At 37.2% G+C, this 22,457-nt stretch overlaps 1 protein-coding gene across 2 annotated transcripts; it reads right to left on the reverse strand.

Moving 5' to 3' along the window:
* Positions 1 to 16,437: 16,437 nt before the first annotated feature.
* LOC145587605 (L-ascorbate oxidase homolog) lies at positions 16,438 to 22,003 on the reverse strand. Of its 2 annotated transcripts, XM_081644336.1 has the most exons (9): positions 21,573 to 22,003; positions 20,989 to 21,098; positions 18,470 to 18,740; positions 18,274 to 18,376; positions 17,842 to 18,187; positions 17,562 to 17,698; positions 17,333 to 17,501; positions 17,157 to 17,235; positions 16,438 to 17,053 (listed from the first exon to the last, which is right to left on the reverse strand). In XM_081644336.1, the coding sequence occupies exons 1-9, from the start codon at positions 21,720 to 21,722 to the stop codon at positions 16,847 to 16,849; spliced, it is 1,572 nt and encodes a 523-aa protein (XP_081500462.1). In that variant the 5' UTR covers positions 21,723 to 22,003; the 3' UTR covers positions 16,438 to 16,846. The 2 variants fall into 2 exon arrangements, with proteins under 2 accessions (XP_081500462.1, XP_081500461.1); XM_081644335.1 differs by having other exon boundaries at positions 17,333 to 17,698; positions 21,573 to 22,001.
* Positions 22,004 to 22,457: the final 454 nt, after the last annotated feature.

The raw sequence follows: 22,457 nt of genomic DNA on the forward strand, positions 1-22,457 counted from the left end.
TATTCCTGGTGCTTCGACGTTTTGTCTGTGTCTGCTCCATCTCTACCACTCTGTCATGATTCTTCTCCAATGAGTCTTTAGTTTCCGTACGCCTGCTTGCCAAAATTCCTAATTCATGTGTCACTGCTGCATTGTTTTTTATATATTTCTTGTGTATATAAAAATCAGAAAACATCCTCCAATTTATAGAAATGAATGATTGAAGAAGATGAAAGATCATGGAGGAATCTTCTATGAACAAGGAAATGAAATCAGAAATATTATAGTGATTAAAACACCATAATCAACCTCTTAAATGGGGGGTTACAAGAAATCAAACAAAGGAATCCAAGGGAACCGTTAGAGTCCAACTGACAAACACGCGCCCGATCGGGCGGAGCTGGCCCGGTCGGGCGAGCACCCAACTAAAACTTTGGTTGCTCTCGCGCCCGGTGGGGCGGACACTCCCTTTTTCCAGGCGTCTTCTCGCGCCCGATCGGGCAATACCCGTTCGATCGAGCGCCCATATCTGACCCTTTGAATTTCCTTTCTTTATTTCCAACAATCCCCCACTAAAGGAAGGGAAGAAAAGCCAACAAAAGATGAGGATAAACAACATATTGGGCATAAGAGGAGATCAATACATAACACCTTAGATATTACATAAGTAATTTGAAATCTAGTGTTTAGTGAGATGAGGCAATGAATTACAAGTATAAGGGTGGAAAAACCTTGAAACCCTTACACCCTTGATCAAAGAATGGACGGACCTTGAAACTCTAAGATTTAATCCAAGACCCCCACATCACATACATCACTCCAAAATATACTTGAACTCCGCGAAGATATGTACTTATTTATAGCCAAGCGCATTCACCTTAGGTCTAGTGGAGGCTCTCAAAAACCGGCCAAAGTTTTCATAGAAGATGGCTAGTCTTCACAACCACATAGGTGAGTCCTTTAGTGTGCGTCTCAATAACACAAGGACCCATTAAGAGTTAAACAACTCAACCTCACAAACACAACCAAACATTACCAACAACATCACCATAGGAATTAGGACTAATGTAATGTATCATATGGCTTAAGTCCAATTCCCCTTGATGATTCATTGACCTGCTTTCTTGCCAATCCTTTCGTCAAAGGATCCGCCAAGTTCTTTTCGGACCTCACATAGTCCAAAGCAATCACTCCATTTTTGAGAAATTGCCTTAACATTTTGCGTCTCATACGAATATGTCTTTTTTTTTCCATTGTAGTTGCTATTATTGGCCACTCCAATTGCCGCTTGAGAATCACAATGTATGGACACCGGAGATGAACTCTTCCCCCACAATGGTATGTCAGTTAGGAGATTCCTAAGCCACTCCGCTTCATGCCCTGTCAACTCAAGAGCAATAAGTTTAGATTTCATGGTGGAGCGAGCTAGACATGGTTGCTTTGAAGATTTCCATGAAATAGCACCTCTACCTAAAACAAAGACATAACCACTACTAGAAGAAATTTCATTATTATCGGTTACCCAATTAGCATCACAATATCCTTCCAAAACATTTGGAAAATGATTAAAATGCAAACATACATCAATAGTACCTTTAAGATACCTTAGTAACCGACGAAGAGCAATCCAATGACTTTGGCTTGGATTATGAGTGTACCTACTAAGTCTACTTACCCCATAGGCAATATCGGGTCGAGTACAATTCATTAGAAACATCACACTACCAATTACCTTTGCATAGAGTTCTTGAGATACACTTGGACCCTTGTTCTTTTCAAGATTTAATTTGGGATCATATGGTGTAGTGCTAGGCACCACATCAAAAGAATCAAACTTCTTAAGAATTTTTTCCACATAGTGACATTGGCTCGTGGTAAACCCACTCTTGGTCTTTCTTAAACGAATTCCAGAATTACATCAGCTTCTCCCATATCCTTCATTTTAAACTTAGTGGAAAGCAAAGCCTTAGCATCATTCACAACACCAAGATTAGTACCAACAATGAGCATATCATCAACATATAAACAGATTATTACACATGATGATTCAAAAGTCTTAGAATACAAACAAGAATCTGAAGAATTAGCCACATGCCACAACTCATAAGGGTGCTATCAAACTTTTCAAACCATTGCTTAGAAGCTTGCTTAAGACCATAAAGAGATTTTCTAAGCTTACACACCTTGTGTTCTTGTCCCTTCACCACAAGACCCTCCAGTTGAGACATATAAATTTCTTCATCAAGGTCTCCATTAAGAAAATCCATTTCAACATCCATTTGGTGAACTACTAAATCATGAATTGCCGCAAGGGCTACCAAGGTTCTAATGGTAGCAATCTTAGTCACGGGAGAATAAGTGTCAAAGAAATCTATACCTTCTTTTTGGGTGAAACCTCTAATGACAAGTCTAGCTTTGAACTTTTCTATGGTCCCATCCGATCTAAGTTTCTTCTTGAAAATCCACTTAAAACTTATAGGTTTAGAACCCTTAGGCAAGTCACAAAAGTCCCAAGTGTGATTGGACATGATAGAATCTAGTTCACTCTTAATGGCCTCTTTCCAAAAACTAGCATCTATGGACCTTATTGCCTTATCATAAGTCTTAGGGTCTTCTTCTAAGAGAAACAAAGACACAACATGCTCACTTAAAGGATCCACATCAAAGTCTTCTACAATATAAAAAGTCAATAAATCCGGTCCAAAGGAAGACTCTACTCTAGGTCTCTTACTTCTCCTAGGTTCAACATCTACTACTTTGGAGGAAGAGGGGAGACTAGAACTAGGCATAGAATCAACAAGGGGAACATTCATACTTGACTCACTAGCATGCATATCAACATTAGAAGACAAGGATTTGTTCATTGGAAAAATATGTAAAAAAATACCGCATCCCTAGGTTCACAAATTGTTCTATCACTTAATAACATGAACCTATAGGCTGCACTATTATGAGCATATCCAATGAACACACAATCAAAAGTTTTTGACCCGATAGTGGATTTTTTAAAATCTGGAAAAGCCGCCTTAGCCAAGCACCCCCACACTTTTAAAATACTAAAATTTGAACTATAACCCTTCCAAAGTTCATAGGGGGTTTTATCCAACTTCTTATAGGGCACTCTATTGAGTACATAACAAGTGGAAAGGACCGCTTCTCCCCACAAGTTATCAGATAAACCGGAACTCAGAAGTATGGCTGTAGGGAATATTTCAAGCATTATGACCCCAAAATTGAACCCCACTGTGATCATACACTAAAGTACGGTGGCGTTCCACAGGGAAAGAAAAGAGAGCAAAAGAGCCGCCAACAAGTTTTAGGAACTTGTAAACCCAAAAGACAATCCAAAAGGACCATCAACTCCATAAGGTCTTGAACCAAACACGGTCCGGGGATGAGGGTACGAATCCAATCTACAAAAGAAAGGACCCGCCCTATAAAAATAGGCCTCTACTTTGTTCTGCTCGTATTCATGTGCGCTTTTCGAATAACATACAAACATTATATTGAACCTAACCTATTTATCTATGTTGGTTGAATATTAATGCACAAATAAAACTATTATTGGCGATCACTTGAATCAAAATCACATTAGCCTAAACCAAATTAATAATTATCTTATTAAGCGTGATTTCAAGTACAAATTCCCTTTAGCAATCATAAAAGGTGTAATCAAGCAATAACAATATAAAATAAATCAAGCAACATAATAATAAACAATAAATAATAATGATGATAATAGCATGATAAGGCATAATAAAGCTTGATAATAATAGCAAGATCCTAGGCATGATACTAACAAGATTAATAACAAACCCTAGCATGTCACTAAACAATAAAGATCAAAGCTTTAAACCTAACATGGTACTAACATACTAACATGATATAATAAAGGCGCCCTAAACATGATACTAGAAAGCAATAATAACATCCTAACATGATACTAGGAATATTAAACATCCTAACATGATACTAGGAATCATAAACAATAATAAGCATGCAATCTACATTGTGAAAGAAATAGGAAGTAAGCTAATCTACTTACTTTGAAGCCTCGTACCTCTTTCTAATAACAAAATACACAAGTTAGTAAACTTCAATGAAAATCAATAAAGAACAATTAAAGAATTAAAGAATTAAATTAAAATCAAATTAAATAAAGTTTTGACTAGTTTTGGACCAAACCCTCAAAAATTATCAACCCTTGCACGTCTAGGGCGAAGGCAACTTTGAACTTGGCTAAGAGACTCTAAGTCTTGTGAATGCGGAATTGTGTGTAAGAAGCTAGTTTAGAAAGAGAGAGAGAAAGAAAGCATGTATTGATCAAGAGAGAGAATAGAGAGAATTGATTGAGAGAATTAAGGAAGAATTGATTTTAGATTGATTTTGAAAACAGGGATTCGGACCCTATTTACAAGAAAAATAGTCCGGAAAAACATAGAATTTGATAAGGAATAAAACTACACGCTGTCGCCAGGAATCGACTCTGTCGCGAGGCGACAGGGTCTGTCGCGCGGCGACAGAGTCTGTCGTGTGGCGACAGACTTGTCGTTTGGCGACAACCTGTATTAGCGCGTTTTCTTCACGCAGAATCCGATCTTTAATCAACTTGATCTACGAAATCCGTACAGAAGATAAAATATGTATTTTTAAGATAATAAAACGATATTTTACTCCAAATAAAAGTCTATTTTAAAATAATTAATTATTAAATCTAATAATATTAGAATTAAAAAGAACTTTCTAGAAACTTCCAGAAAACTATAATTAATCCTAATAATTTTAGGAATAATAATTAACATGGGGCCCTCCTCTAGATCATTGGGCCGTATTTAAATAATTAACCAGGCCCAGTTTAGTATCTTGGCCATAACTTCCTCATTATTCATCGGAATTGGGCTTATAATATATCGTTGGAAAGGTCTTTTAAAGCCCCATCCAACTACACAATTATTGGACCCTTATCATGGACCAAAATAAACTGGTTTGGCTATTTTTCAAATAAATAAAGTCATTTTCAAAAACAGAGAGAAGAGAATTTTAATTAAAACTAAACCGCAACACTTGACTTTCAACCACTTTCACCTAATTCGATAATGGTTCGACGTGACAGGTATTCATCACTGGGTTTGGTTTTGGGGAGACACAAATGGGTGTCTACAGAAGCCCCCACTTTGACTGAGTTTGAAGAAACTTATGTTTCGAAAAAACGAAAGTCAAAGTATCGATAGGGACGGAGAATGATTCAAAACGTTCTGCGATTCCAAATCATTCTTATAACGCCGATACCTGTAAAACAATCATTAGTTAAACAGATAAAAGAGTTAAGAAACGCGTATCTTGCACCGTCGAGCACACGACTCTGAAAGTAACCATTTGTTGTTGCTTCATTTGTTGTTTGTGACAACCTCCACAGTGTTTCGTGAACACCATCATTGAAGATAACCATATGTCGTCGTCTTCAATTTTCTTGGTGACAATCCTCCACAGTATTTCGGGAACATCGTCGAAAATAACTGTATGTCGTCATCTTCTAGGTTGTGGTCGTACATCGCCACGGCAGTGCATCGCCGCTATAGACAATCTCTTCTTTACCTTGAGGGACCGTCGAAGGTGACCTTACTTCGCCATCTCCAAGATTTGTGACAACTCTCCACATCCTAGGGAACGCTGTCTATCATTGCTGCTACATCTCGAGCTTTTCCTAGAATCATGGTGACAACCTTCACAATCATAGCGAATTTCGTCGAAGACCGCCTCATCACGAACCGCTCTTCTCAAATATAGGTGACAACTTCCACAATCTTAGCGGGCATTGTCGAAGACCGCCTCATCATGAACCGCTCTTCTCAAATCTAGGTGACAACCTCCACAATCTTAGTGAATGTCGTCGAAGAACGCCCATCTCGTGCTATCTTCTCAAATCTTGATGACAACTTCCACAATCTTAGCGAAGGTTGTCGAAGATTGCCCATCTCGTGCTATCTTCTCAAATCAAGTGATAACCTTCACAATCTTAGAGAAAGCTATCAAAGACCGCTTCATCTTGAATCGTTCTTCTCAAATAATAACCTCCCCAATCATAGTGAAAGCTATTGAAGGTCGCTTCATCTCAAACCGTCCTTCTTAAATCCAAATAATAGATTCTTTTTAATCTTAAAGCCCCCTGTTGAAGGCTTCGTCATCTCGAATCTTCAAATCATCTTCCATCCTAGGAAATCGTTGTGAACCGTTACTTCGGTGCTTGCGATGAGCCAATGCTTAGGCGCTTTAAGCTAAGTGAGACGATCTTTTGTCAGGTCGATCACTTATTGTTGTTGTAATCGAGCCGATCACTAAATCATGTCAAATTGCTTAGAGGGGCTAACTGGCGTACCAAGGAACCCAAAATTGCCGAGCCAGGTTTATGTGAGCACATCATGAAGCCACGTGACCTGTCGCTGCACCAGCACAAGCCAAAAGTGCCTGTCGTCGCGATATCGCTCCGAACTTTCAATTTGGTCGTTTCCTTACAACCAAATCTGCTCAAATCTTTTGCAACTTAAGGCTCTTCATAATATTGCTCAAACTTATCTCATCTTGAAAGAATCTCATATATCTATATTCGCGGTTTTTTTCGAAAAAAATTCGGGAATATTCTTGCTCGCTGGAATGTACCTGCATTTATATTTTGGACTATAGGACTTTGCTAATCTTTTATTATCTTAGGGTTGACCTAAGGCCTAGTGTTGCTTGACTCATTGATTTGACATGACTTGACTCAAAGCGTTTGACCCATGTGGCTTGACATGACTCAAGGTGTGAAATTTGACTTAATGATGACTCAACTGCGTGTGACTCGTGTGTGCACTGGACTTGATGTGTACATGACTCAAAAAAAAAAAAAAAAAATTCCGTCATTTTTGTAGAGGGTACCGACTTTCTCCCGAAAAAAGAAAGACGCGAAAAAGAATCGAAGTGTTAAATGGTGCATGTTGAATGAGCTTAATCTAGTATATGCGTTCAATGTTGTCTCTCAAGGTGCAAGGAGTAATTCCTCCTAAACTATCTTAGTTGACTCGATTATGAAAGTATTTAGGTAACTTAGGCACGGAGGCTAAACACTTCATACTTTGATACAATGATGATTATAAGTGATGAGTGATGTTGATATGACAAAGCATGCTTCAACGTTATGTTAAGACTTCATGACAAAGGGTTCCTAATTGGGAGTCTATTTAGTCATGTAACTGTGCAGTGTGTGAAAGTGACACTAAAGTTAGGCTACAAAGGCTAACGGTGTTAAAAAGTATTATTTGATAAGAGTCAAATAATGATGACTCTTAGGCTAGGTAGGCTAATGATGTAAGGATCAAGCCCCCAAGTCTAGCTCTAAGTAAATAGGGATGAGCATTGGAAATCCCTTGATATGATCATGGTGTAAGTGTGTGAATGTGAGAATGAATGCATTTTTATTATGGCCGCACCTCAATATGAGGTTGCCTACGTATCCGTTAAGAATCAGGCCAAACGTAGCTCTAGCCGAACCTCGCACAAGTGTGTGTATACCTCAAAAAGGTCTTTTAAGGGTTGTAACGTGGTTAGGCTAAAGGTTAGAGAAGAAGGGGATAAAGGCTCAAGACCCTAGATAAGCCCCCAAGGTGTGCAACCTTGCTTTTGAATCTTTGTATTTTTTATGCTTGAGTTTTCTCATTTTTGAGCTTTTTTCTTTTTTGTTTGCTCTTCTTTTTTGCTTTTGCATTTTTTATTTTTATAAGTGTGGGCAATCCCGATCATGCGGTCTATCACTCACTTGGCATTCATGTTTCTCAGGCACGGTACCGAGCACTCGATAAGAGACGCAATCTGAGACATGTTCTTATCAAAGATATTTTTATATCATAGACAATGAAACACTTGCCCTTTTGTACACATTTATTCATTTACTTATTTTTATTTTATTCTTTTTGAGATCACTCAAGCTTTTATATTTGTAAATTGCATAAGTTACACACCATCCCATCCCGAGGTTAGGTAGATATGGGTTGAAAAAAGAAAGGTTTATCGTTAGACGAGGCTCAAAGTGGTTTATCAAGAAAAGGATTATATATTTGAAGGGTGAAGATGATATGACATGGCTACAAGGGGTGCCTCAAATCATCGGTATACCTTGTGCTTAATTCGGCGTTTTTTTTTTTTTTTTGAATAATGCAATGCAATGATCATATGTAAGAAAATAAAATGCTCATTTTATTAAAAGGGAAAAAGAAAAACCTACAAAGTAAATCTAAGGAAAATGCAAGGTTCCTATGCTAGACTTATGGGGGAAAGGTTTGAAAAAAGAAGAAGAAATCATGAAATCTTAGTGAGAAGCTTGCCTTGTGTTTTGTCTCATCATTACTCCTTTTTTTTTTATTATTATTATTGTCAATCACATGACTCGAACTCGATTCAACATGCATAGATGGGAAGAGATCATGAAAGAATGAAAGGAATGATATGTGTGGAGAAAGTATGTAGTGAGTGGAAAGATGATGTGGATGGATAAATATGGAAGAATTAAGAATAGAATGGACCCCCAACTCAAATGACGGAAGAACGACTCATGCATGGACCTAAGACATGGTCACGGTGACATGTACAAAGTGTGTGCTAAGACTAATGAGTGTAGGTGACATGTTAAGACTTGTGTCATGACCATGTGGCTAGACTATGTGACTAGACTCAAGCAAAGACTAAGTTAAGACTTCACGTATGTGCATTAAACTGGACAGGCTGTGGTATTTTAGTCATAACTTTTAATCTGTGACTCTGATTGGGACGAAACCAACGCATAATTAAAGATAAAACTCGGGGCTAAAGATCCATAGGTTGTACGACTCGTGGTTCTTCTTAGAACTCCGGCTATGACCAAACAAGTTGACGCATGTGCAGTATACGGGAATAAAAATCCGGGTTGACTTAATGGAACTATGACTCGACTTTAGGCTTATTTATTAGTTCAAATTAATTAATTAATTAGTTAAACAAAGTCCTTTAGTCATTGGTTAGTTTATTTAGATTTAACCACAAGTCAAACAAACGGTTAACACATATATAATATATACAAGCAAGGGTGCACAAGTAGTTCACATAGTCACAATATGAGTTTGCAACCTAACCATGGCTCTAGTTCTCTAAAGTTCGAGGATATGGGTTAAGTCAAAAAGGTCCATGGTTATGAATCCATATGCATTGCACACAAGCCTACCGGGAGGGTTGGAGCGAATGGACAGGATTCCGCGAGTTCGTGATGAAATCGAACTCGACTCCATGGTTTGGTGGATTCACAAACTTTGCACGTACCCAAATCTGAACTTTGCACATGATAGTGGGATATTCCATTGGGCAGGTGAAGCAGGAACCCCCAGAGGGTTATTTCCATATGTAGAACACATATGGGTTCAGAAAAGTGAGAAAAGGACTCAATCAATAAGCAAAATCGAGCCAACAATGCTAGAAATGGTCAAAGCAAGAAGGCAGACCCCTGGCTCGGTATTGGAAGAACTTGGCGCCAGACTACAGGGACTGTCGCCACAAAAAAGCTCCTGTCGCCAGGCGACGGAAACTTTTTACGGGCAACAAGCCCTGTTTTCTAGACGCTAGTTCCTACATGCCTTGGCAAGTTTTTGTGTTCTTCGAATTTTCCAGATTTCGCATCATCTTTTCGATTCTAGTCATGAAAGATATTTCTCAAATTTCCTACGTGTAAAATTCCTATGGATTGACTCATGGGGTGCTCCCATGAGGACCTTTTAATGCATGACAATAATGTTAATCAAATTACGCACATGAAATACTTAGAATTTTTCGAGTCTCATCCGCTCATTCTAAATAATTGCCAAAATTAAATAAATTTCAGGAATATAAATAGAAATCCTCCCCAGTGGAGTCGCCAAAAACTGTAGGGAATATTTCAAGCATTATGACCCCAAACTTGAACCCCACTGTGATCATACACTAAAGTACGGTGGCGTTCCACAGGGAAAGAAAAGAGAGCAAAAGAGTCGCCAACAAGTTTTAGGAACTTGTAAACCCAAAAGACAATCCAAAAGGACCATCAACTCCATAAGGTCTTGAACCAAACAGGGTCCGGGGATGAGGGTACGAATCCAATCTACAAAAGAAAGGACCCGCCCTATAAAAATAGGCCTCTACTTTGTTCTGCTCGTATTCATGTGCGCTTTTCGAATAACATACAAACATTATATTGAACCTAACCTGTTTATCTATGTTGGTTGAATATTAATGCACATATAAAACTATTATCGGCGATCACTTGAATCAAAATCACATTAGCCTAAACCAAATTAATAATTATCTTATTAAGCGTGATTTCAAGTACAAAATCCCTTTAGCAATCATAAAAGGTGTAATCAAGCAATAACAATATAAAATAAATCAAGCAACATAATAATAAATAATAAATAATAATGATGATAATAGCATGATAAGGCATAATAAAGCTTGATAATAATAGCAAGATCCTAGGCATGATACTAACAAGATTAATAACAAACCCTAGCATGTCACTAAACAATAAAGATCAAAGCTTTAAACCTAACATGGTACTAACATACTAACATGATATAATAAAGGCACCCTAAACATGATACTAGAAAGCAATAATAACATCCTAACATGATACTAGGAATATTAAACATCCTAACATGATACTAGGAATCATAAACAATAATAAGCATGCAATCTACATTGTGAAAGAAATAGGAAGTAAGCTAATCTACTTACTTTGAAGCCTCGTACCTCTTTCTAATAACAAAATACACAAGTTAGTAAACTTCAATGAAAATCAATAAAGAACAATTAAAGAATTAAAGAATTAAATTAAAATCAAATTAAATAAAGTTTTGACTAGTTTTGGACCAAACCCTCAGAAATTATCAACCCTTGCACGTCTAGGGCGAAGGCAACTTCGAACTTGGCTAAGAGACTCTAAGTCTTGTGAATGCGGAATTGTGTGTAAAAAGCTAGTTTAGAAAGAGAGAGAGAAAGAAAGCATATATTGCTCAAGAGAGAGAATAGAGAGAATTGATTGAGAGAATTAAGGAAGAATTGATTTTAGATTGATTTTGAAAACAGGGATTCGGACCCTATTTATAAGAAAAATAGTCCGGAAAAACATAGAATTTGATAAGGAATAAAATTACACGCTGTCGCCAGGAATCGACTCTGTCGCGAGGCGACAGAGTCTGTCGTGTGGCGACAGACTTGTCGTTTGGCGACAACCTGTATTAGCGCGTTTTCTTCACGCGGAATCCGATCTTTAATCAACTTGATCTACGAAATCCGTACAGAAGATAAAATATGTATTTTTAAGATAATAAAACGATATTTTACTCCAAATAAAAGTCTATTTTAAAATAATTAATTATTAAATCTAATAATATTAGAATTAAAAAGAACTTTCTAGAAACTTCCAGAAAACTATAATTAATCCTAATAATTTTAGGAATAATAATTAACATGGGGCCCTCCTCTAGATCATTGGGCCGTATTTAAATAATTAACCAGGCCCAGTTTAGTATCTTGGCCATAACTTCCTCATTATTCATCGAAATTGAGCTTATAATATATCGTTGGAAAGGTCTTTTAAAGCCCCATCCAACTACACAATTATTGGACCCTTATCATGGACCAAAATAAACTGGTTTGGCTATTTTTCAAATAAATAAAGTCATTTTCAAAAACAGAGAGAAGAGAATTTTAATTAAAACTAAACCGCAACACTTGACTTTCAACCACTTTCACCTAATTCGATATTGGTTCGACGTGACAGGTATTCATCACTGGGTTTGGTTTTGGGGAGACACAAATGGGTGTCTACAATGGCATTCATAGTCTCTTTCAAAGATTTGTTTTTCCTTTCTATAATACCATTTGATTGGGGTGTGTAAGGTGGACTAGTTTCATGTATGATGTCATTGGCCTCACAAAAATCTTTTAAAGAATCTTTTCCATATTCACCACCTTTATCGGTTCTAACTCTTTTGATTTTAAGGTCCAACTGATTTTCAACTTCGGCTTTATACTTTAAAAATGCACTTTCGGCTTCATCCTTTATTTTAAGCAAATAAACTTTAGTATAACGAGAAAAATCATCAACAAAAGTAATATAATAACTTTTTCCACCCCTATTAGTGCATTTTTTAAAGTCCTCTAAATCCGAACGAATCAATTCAAGTAATTTGGTACTTCTTGAGACCACTTGCTTAAAGGTTTTCTTAATATGTTTGGCCTCAACACAAATATGACATTTGTCAAGTTTGTCATCCATTGAAAAATTAATCAAATTCATTTCCTTTAATTTTTTCAAATAAGAAGAATTCAAGTGTCCCAAACGGTTGTGCCAAACATCCAAAGACTCAACAATATAAGCAAAAGAAGTACTTCCATTCTCATTCATAACATTCAAAACAAACAAGCCATTATTGAGGTAACCTTTCCCAACAAAGTCTCCAGTCTTAGTCATTACAATCTTGTTGGCCTCAAAGACAAGTTTTAGGCCGGCTTTGTTGAGAAGGGCTCCCAAAACAAGATTTCTTCTAAGAGAAGAGACATACAATACATTATTTAAAAATAAAGTTTTCCCGGAGGTAAATTTGAGATGGACCTTTCCTTTGCCAAGGACTCCGGTGGTGCTACTATTGCCCATGTAGACATGATCACCGTCGGTAACATCTTCAAACTCGGTCATCAAGGCCTTGTTAGCACAAAAGTGCCTAGATGCTCCGGTGTCCAAAATTCACTCCACTTTGTTCTCGACCAAATTAGCTTCCACCACCACCGCTGCAATGATTTCTTCATTTTCAACAACATTGGCTTGGAAAGTGTTGCCATCTTTCTTTGCTCCATCCATTCCTTCGGTTTCATTGGTATGCCTTGTGTCTAACGATCCCACACACATAGCAAGAACCTTTTGGCTTTTAGATTTTGTTGTTTGGAGTGAAATTGTTTTTGGACTTGTTGTTTCCCTTCTTCTTAGAATTTAAACTGTTTTTAGACACATTCAAAGAGGAAGATTCAACAAGATTAGCTTTAGAAGAATTAAGAGATAAATTTTCAAACTTATCCTTAAGGCGATTAGCCTCTTCGGTTCTCATGTGACTAATGATTTCTTGGAGAGTCATGTCCTTCTTCTTGTGCTTCAATGAATTTCGGTAGTCATTCCAAAAGAGAGGGAATTTCTCCAAGAGGACATTGGCTTGAAGGGTCTCACACATCTTCATGCCTTCACCAAGAATTTCAGTCACCATGTTCTCATACTCATGGACTTGAGACATGATGGGCTTCTCATCATCCATCTTGAAGTTGAGCCACTTGCCCACCACATACTTCTTTTTCCCGGCATCATCCGCTCCATACTTTTTCTCTAAGGAATCCCAAATAGCCTTGCTTGACCTGAAATTAACAAACAAATCAAACAAAGTGTTATTCATATGGTTGAGGAGATGACCACGAACAAGCTTTTTGTCCTTTTCCTTTTTCTTCAAGGCTTCCGTGATGGTCATCGGAATAGGATCAGTTGCCACTTTGGCCGCTTTTTCTGCCTTCTCCAAAATTTCAATTACATCTTCATTCAAGACATAATCTATCTCCACTTGTTCAAAAAATATTAGTAGCTTTTATGACCACCTCTTATAGTTGTTACCATCAAGAGGTTCCAACTTAGAAAGGTCGGGAAGAGACTTCACAATACTATTAGTAAAAGACATAATTTCGTTTTCAAATTGTTGTAAATAAGGAAGAAGTCTAGTACAAATAGTATTGAAATATTAAGCAAGATCAAAAAGATGATCTTACAAACAAAATAACAAAACCGGTGTGTCGTGATACAAATCACTGACTTGAAAACGAAATTCTGGCGCAACCACGGTGCTCAATTGTATTCGCCGGCACGTTCCCTAAGGTTAACACACCACTTCCACACAAAGGCACTTTTGGGTGAAAGGTTAGAGTCAAGTATCTTATGCCCAAAAGAGAGATGTGTTTAAGCTATTGTGTTTTTTATATATTTCTTGTGTATATAAAAATCAGAAAACATCCTCCAATTTATAGAAATGAATGATTGAAGAAGATGAAAGATCATGGAGGAATCTTCTATGAACAAGGAAATGAAATCAGAAATATTATAGTGATTAAAACACCATAATCAACCTCTTAAATGGGGGGTTACAAGAAATCAAACAAGAAGAGGAATCCAAGGAAACCGTTAGAGTCCAACTGACAAACACGTGCCCGATCGGGCGGAGCTGGCCCGGTTGGGCGAGCACCGAACTAAAACTTAGGTTGTTCTCGCGTCCGGTCGGGTGGACACTCCCTTTTTCCAGACGTCTTCTCGCGCCCGGTCGGGCGGTGGAACTCCAGAATTTTACGACTCTTCTCGCGCCCGATCGGGCACCCATATCTGACCCTTTGAATTTCCTTTCTTTATTTCCAACAGTTGGTTCATCAACATCATCATCATTTTCTTCATCAGTAAACCCTTTTGATCCATTCACATTTTTCAAGGCCAAAAACCCATTTTGTAGATCATCTTCTTCATTGGTAAACTCTTTTGATCAATTATTTTATGAACTTGGTTTAGCAGCAGATTTTCAGAAGTTAAGTGTTGGAAATTCTGATGTTGTTGGACAATTTCATAGAGATTCGGATGTTTTTAAGGGGAACGAATGTAATGTGACTGAGAATTTTGGGGTTTTAGAGGGTTTTAATGGGTTTTCTAGTAATGGGGAGGGTTTCAATCTTCTGTGTACAGACTTGAGAAGGGTGTTAAGGATTTTAGATTGGGGGGGGGATTAGGGGAGATGGTAATCTAGCGTATTCGTTTGGGTCGAATTCGGGTTATGCTGCTATGCATGGTCATCATAACTATTTGATTAATTTTCCTTTGGAAGGGATGAGTCAGATAGGAGATGAGCGTTATGGGAATGGTGGTGTACCATTACTTACAAAGGAAATAAATATTGTGATCCATTGCCTATGTATGGAAGTGGTGATTTTCAAGGTAATGTTTCAATTTCGAGAGGGGAGGGAAAATAAAGAGGCGAAATAAGGAAGGAGTTTTTTAAGTTAAAAAAATCGAAAAAAAGCCAAAAATAGATTAGGATTAACGTTTGTTTAACGAAGTGGTTACTGTAGATGAGTGTGTGAAACCTTGGGTGTACCACTGATAAACAATAGTTAAGTAGGTGTACCATTGATAAACGCTCGAACCTTGGGTGATGTATCATTGATAATTTCTCAAGATCTTATGAAATCAATCAAGACTATAGAATCAATCAAATAAAGCTCAGTCAGGAAAGGAATAATTTGATTGACAAAATATTATTCGCGCATCAGTCCCAACTGAGCACGGACAGTATGGACTTAATTGCACCTTTCTGAGTAAGTCAACCGCCTTTCTGAGAAAGGCAGCTTCCCTTCAAAGGTCAAACCATTTGATGGCGTGTAACGAAGGCTTGAGTAGTAAGCACAATTACATTCCAAGATTGTAGAATTTGTTATATACACCCAAATTATTTGTTTATCAAATTTTGCTCATTAATTTTTGCTCATTTATTAAATGAGCAAAAAATAATGAGCAAATTATCCGGATATACGGTCCACCCGAGTGTACAGAAAAGGCTCTCCCAAGATTGAGGGAGCAAGTAAAGAAAATATCAATCACCAAGTCAACACTTCCTAGAAGATGAAGATGGCAATCAATATTGTCAACATTACCATAATATCAAAGATTCTTCAATATTTACCTTTGTTAGACTTACAAATCATTATAAATAGGATGCTCTTTGTAATAGAATTAATTCATACATTGTCTAATACAATTTACTACACTTTTATACTAAAATCTCTAATTTATGTCGTCGGACATCATTTCGTCCTTACTCAGAAATGCCTCTCTTATTTTGATATTTGTTCTTCGATTTATAATTATAATTATAGTTCTATAATTGTATTGCTCTTGATTCATTCATTTGGAGATTGTGTTTATTTTCTTTAGCAAATTTGATTATTAATACCCCTTAAAACCTTTAACAAATTCCTAGATGCTTGATTTTGGGGTCCAAGTTCCTCCAACTTTCAAGCAGGTAGAGTCGAAGACTTCCCATTTCGTCATTACAATTCAGCCACTGTCCTCCCAGAGTTCTCGAACACGGGCACAACCAAAGATAGCATGGCCAGCAGTGTCGGCCTCCACAGAGCACCATGGGCACGCAGCTGACTCCACCAAATGCCTTCTAAAGAGTAGGTTGCGCACCGACAGCGTATTGGTGCATAGCCTCCAAAGAAAGTGACGAATTTTTGGAGTAACATCAAGCCCCCATAATAAAACAAAACATAATGAAAAGCATCTAAAAATAATTCACAATATTCTTCAGTTTGATATACTTCGTATAATAATTCTCTGGAAGATTGGAAGTTTCATAATTGATAATTCTTATAGCATGTCTACTAAGTTTTGCAATCACTATACTTAGTCTTTCAGTCTTTCTGCATAATTCATTACACGGCAAAAATAAAAATATAAATAAAATAATAAAAAAAAATGTAATCAAAATAGTGAAAGTCACTCCAGCTGATTTACTTACTCCCTTTGTTCGAAAATAATTGTCACCGCGTAATAAAAATTCATAATGTGACAACTAAATACGTACAAAGGTAGTAAATTTCAATAGACTGTAATACAATGCTAATTTAAACTGCCGAAGCCTCTCATATAAGCAAGTAGGCCTGGTCTTTGAGTATATTTCTTCTAGCTTTGATCCATCTCCATAAGCAATTCGATGTCACATTGTCACCTGGAAGCAATTAAGGCAGAATTTGGGAATCAAGGTTTTTTGTGTCCTACAGCTTGGCCACAGAGAAGTGCATTGCTTGGAATCGGATATTCATCTCTCCATGAATTAGCAGGTGAATACACCCGAAGATAGAACTGCTGCCCCAAATACTGGCGTGCCCAATTTTCAGATCTTATATTCCACATTCCAACGTTGTCCAGTGGCATATAAACTGCAGTCCATGAATTTGGGTATACCTGTTATCATACACAGGATAGCAAATTAGTTTAGGTGTATACATTTATTGTTCAAGATGCCTAGAAATAGTTGTCCATAAATTGTCTCTTGGGTAAAACTTACCTGAACACTGCATCTCGAAATACCATCTCTTAGATTGTAACTCAATCTGCTTTCAGCAGACCATTGTCCTCCTTCCATTCTGGTCAAATTCACATAACAATAAAATCAGACTCTGAAATATACTGAGTTTCTGTACATATAGCTAATGAAAACAAACTAGTATAAAACTTTAGTACCCAACAATGAAGAAAACATGGCCATCAATATGCCAAGACTGGACAGTGTCTTCAGAGTTCTCAAAGACAACTTCAACAAATGCTCGGTAGTCAGCAGCTATGACAGAAGTCTGCTGACTGGCGCCATTAGAGCTAGGACTGTCAGAGATGCTTCCAAGGCTAAAAACACCTGAAATCTTGAAGAAGTCAGCAAGCTTAAGTGGTGTATCTGCTGGGATAAAAGACACACCATTCACAGCGTATCTCTGCTTTCCATCAATCACTGGAGCTGAATTTGCTAGTCTGATTGTACGTGTAGTATTGATCATCCCATAATGATAAGAACCTTGAGGGTTAGGCCTTGGTCCACTAGCTGTCAAATTTTGCCTGAAATTATTACAAGAGAAAAGAAAAACAACAAAATATGAGTTTAAGTTCTACATCACTATACCTTAATATAAAAACTAGAAAACTCTGGCAATACTCAATTAAATACTTCGAATAAAAGAAGCTATTTCAGACTTAATTACCTTACAGATCTGGCCTGGTTAAGAGACCAATCAATCTCAGTTGTGGGCCCGCCAGGAGGAGGGCCTGTAACACCATCTGCTGAGTTACTATAGTGGAGAGTGGAGGTGGTGGTAAGTACTTGAGAGGTGAAACGGGTTGAGACAACGATGTAGTAATCCTGTGGAGGTTGATCCATTGTCACGAGTACTGAATACGATTGTCCCAGATGCACATCAAGGGATGAATAGGTATTCTGAAGAGTGTGGTCTCCCTCTGTCTCTACTAGTATCAATTTGTGTCCTTGGATCCTAAAATTGATCGACGTTGCTATCCCAACATTAGATATCCTGAATCTGTATGTTTTGCCTGTTACCAAAACAATCACCCACCAATTATTATAAGCATTTTCCCTGCAATAAAATTTAAACCCATTTTGTCTCCTAAACAAGTACCTTGATCAATTGTAAAAGTATTTCCATTTGATCCGTGTCCATTTATGACAAGTCCATCAGGGAAAGGCAAATCATGTCCACCATCTAATATTGCTTTTAAATCCTGCATATTAGGAAAGTGGGAGGAGGATTCAATACATGAACATTTAGTCTGACAAGAAAAATTCATATCTTCATCTCAAAGTATTCCACTTACTGTGTGATTCATTTTATACCAGTCCCCAGCAAGAACAGTGAAGTCTCCGGCAGGGGGAGGGAAGGGGACAGGTATCAAGGGTCGGCTATCAATTCTGATGCCACCATAACCTCCAGCAGCTTTGTGGAAAGCAAGGGACGGGAAGTAGTAGTAACTACCAATCTGATCTTTAACTTGGAGGACATATGTGAAATTCTGCCCAGGAGGAATAGGACAATTTGTTCCGTATACACCATCCTGCCACGAGTTTCTTCTCTGTTGTATGCCATTCCTACATCCATTCAGAAAAGAAAACCTCAAAAATCTCAGATTACATTCCAAATACAGCAAACCTACAAGTTGTTTTCCATTGGTTACTGTTGCCCACCCAATGGTTGAGGGCATGCACAAGCATTTCAGATAACCAATTTGGTTTTATGCCTGGGAGATCTACTATGGAGGCAATCCATTTGATAAGACAAATGATGGAGTTTTATAGGGTAAAGAAGAAAGATCTTCATATGGTCTTTATTGATTTAGAGAAGGCATATGACAAGGTGCCAAGAGAGATACTTTGGTGGGCAATGTTGAAGAAAGGTATCCCACGAAGGTATGTAGACCTAGTTAAGGATATGTATCGGGATGTGTCAACAAATGTGAGGACATGCGGAGGGTTGACAAAAGATTTCCCTATTACAATCGGATTGCATCAAGGGTCTGCATTAAGCCCTTTTCTTTTTGCAACGGTTCTAGACGAATTAACTAGACCAATTCAAGATGAGGTTCCATGGTGTATGCTGTTCGCAGATGATATCGTTTTGGTGGATGAGACTAAGGATGGGGTTAATGTCAAGTTGGAGCAATGGAGGCAAAGGTTGGAATCTAGAGGGTTTAAGCTAAGTCGGAGTAAGACTGAATATTTGGTATGTCGTTTTGGCACTCAGAGGGGGACAAGCAATGAAGTGGTGAGTTTGGATGGAAAGGATTTGACCATGAGTGAATGTTTTAAGTACCTAGGGTCGATCATCCAGAAGAATGGTGACATTGATCAAGACGTGACCCACAGGATTAAGTCAGGGTGGCTTAAATGGAGAGCGGCCACGGGAGTGCTATGCGACCGCAGCATTCCCTTAAAGTTGAAGGGAAAATTCTACAGGACTGCCATAAGACCAGTGTTGCTCTATGGTACAGAATGTTGGGCTTCTAAGAAAGAGCATATTAAAAAGATGGAGGTTACGGAAATGCGCATGTTAAGGTGGATGTGTGGAAACACTTTAAGAGATAGAATCAGAAATGAGGTTATTCGCAAGAAAGTAGGTGTGGCGGGCATTGTAGATAAATTAAGGGAAAATCGTCTGCGTTGGTTTGGACATGTAAGACGGAGACCCGAGGGTGCACCGGTGCGAAGAGTGGAAGAGTGGGACCATGGAGGGATTAAACGAGGAAGAGGGAGACCAAAGATGACTTGGTTGGAAGGAGTGAGGAAGGATATGAAGTGCATGGATTTACGTGAGGATGAAGTTTTGGATCGTAAGGGATGGAGGAGAAAGATTTATGTTGATGACTACACGGAATAATCAAATTTGGTTCATGTTAGCCGACCCCACTTTTGGGATTAAGGCTTTGATTGATTGATTGATTGATTGACTGTTGCCCACCCAATGTGGCAATGTGTAATTAAAGGCTTTATTGCACAATTATCAGGTCTGGCCCTTTGGTGACCGGGATCCAGATGTGTATAAAGATACATGCTCTGCATTGTATTAAACTAAGATAACGAAAGAATTGTAAGGATTCGATCATCATCTCTCAATTAAGAGTCAATGTCAACTACTTGGAGTTGTTATAAGCTATAACTTATTCCTTTATAACACAAGATTAACCATCTTATTGAGCTATGTAAGTGTAAAACTTCACCAGGCTGGTTTCCCAAACAATTTGCCTTATACTGATTCATTATGTAGGCGAAAATCCTTCAGTAAATATTTGGTCAAAAACACACTTTTGTATAATGTAAGCGATTATTTTAGAGACAGAACTCAACATTTGCCCGCGAAAAGACGGTATATACTTCATACAATCATACTACTGCCTCAGGGCCTCCATTTAGAATCATCAATAAATTTCTGTTAAAACTGGAAATTGGCAAAAGGTTTTAAGGCAAAATACAATAACCTACCATATACTATATATATATATATATATATATATATATATATATATATATATATATATATATATATATATATATATATATATATATGTATATCAACATAATATTGCAACAACCTGAAACATACTGCAATCACTAACAAGAAAGCACTGAATATCAACAAAAGGAAGTGACACACTCGAATACGTGATCCGATCAAGATTTTACCATAAGGCTAGTTGACATCCACATACAGCAAAAAATAAATAAATAAAGGTTCAATAATTGGTTAACAATTTCTTCATCTCCAATTCTAATATGTATAAGCAACATTGAGTATATGGGCAAAAACTGGATCAAATCAAAAGATGGGAAAACAAGAATTTACCAGGAAAGGAGGAATGGTTCATCCAAGCTATTAAATACACTAATAATCAAATTGTCATTGGTGACTGCCTCGATAGGTGGACCTGGAAATTGCCCATTAATTAAAATCCCCTGTTTCATCACATTTAAACCAACCCATTAAAATATTATCAACAACAAACAACTAATCACAAATTATCCTCCACAGAATAGAACCATCACATTACACCCTCTTATCTTTTTACAAATACCTCGGAATTAATTTATAAAAACAACCTTTACAATTGATGTAGCACATTGAAAAATTTAATTGTAAACTATTACTAGTATATTCGACAATGTAACAACTTTTTCTACACATTTTGACTTAATCCCCTACCTATCGAGTTTCAATAGGTGCACTCGTATACACAATGAAAACTACATAAAATTTGTAATATTCAATATTTTTATTTTTCCTAACACAAAATTTTCCAATAACTCCAAGAATAACCTTGTCAATACACCTAATTAAACGTCACCATGATAACAAAAACACTCCCGTGACGAACACGAGCTCATTAAACAACATCAATCACTCAGACGAACAAAGAAAGAAAGAGGTACCTGTTGTTTGACACCAAGAGGAAAAATTTCACCAAAAGTAACATTCCATGTAAAAAATCTGTAAGGACTCTCAGCTAAACTGGTTCCAATAATTGTCAATAACACCACTAAAAATAACAATAACACACTCTTCTTCTTTAGATCACTCATTTTTTTCAGTGAGAAACTCGAAGCTAAAAAATGCAAAGGTGGAAGAGAAGTTGTATTATGATGATTGATGAACGTAGGTAGAAGAGAACTTGTATGTTAAGTTACAGATCTAATTATATAATGTACAGTTTATTCATGGATAAAGCAAGGTGGAATGAATGCTTTTTTTTTTTTTTTTTTTTAATTTCTTTTGAATTTTGGATATCTTTTTATAAAGCAAAGAAGCGCGGATTCGGAATAATAAATTAAATAAATAAATACTTTGTAAATAAAATGATTATTATAATGGGATTTTAAAATGGTGTATGGACTAGTGTAACTGTACGTGTTGTCGGTGTTATAGCTTGTAGAGTTGTAGTAGTAGATTTTGGGTGAAGAGATTTCATTAACACGTACTTTACTGTAGTAGTGAAGGACATTTATTGCGAGTAATATACTAATATCATTGGATTTGTGAATAAATAAATGTATGAGAGGAGAAGACGAGGTTGTTTTTGGAGACAGAGGGATGATTAAATTCCATGAGCTGTACTGAACGTAGTCGGATGGGTACTTGATTCCGCGTTACTGTTTATGTAATGTTGTTTTCTTTGGGGATGCTACTACCATGTGGCCTTTTTTAGGAGCTATATGATACGTAATCACTTTTTCGGTTTTGAAATAATTGACATGGTTTCATTTTTTTTATTGTGTTTACTCTTAGGAATAGCGGAATAGGAGGTGTCAAGTTGAATA

The sequence above is a fragment of the Chenopodium album genome, chromosome 17, assembly GCF_948465745.1.
Source record: "Chenopodium album chromosome 17, dcCheAlbu1.1, whole genome shotgun sequence".
In the NCBI taxonomy this organism is placed as follows: domain Eukaryota; kingdom Viridiplantae; phylum Streptophyta; class Magnoliopsida; order Caryophyllales; family Amaranthaceae; genus Chenopodium; species Chenopodium album.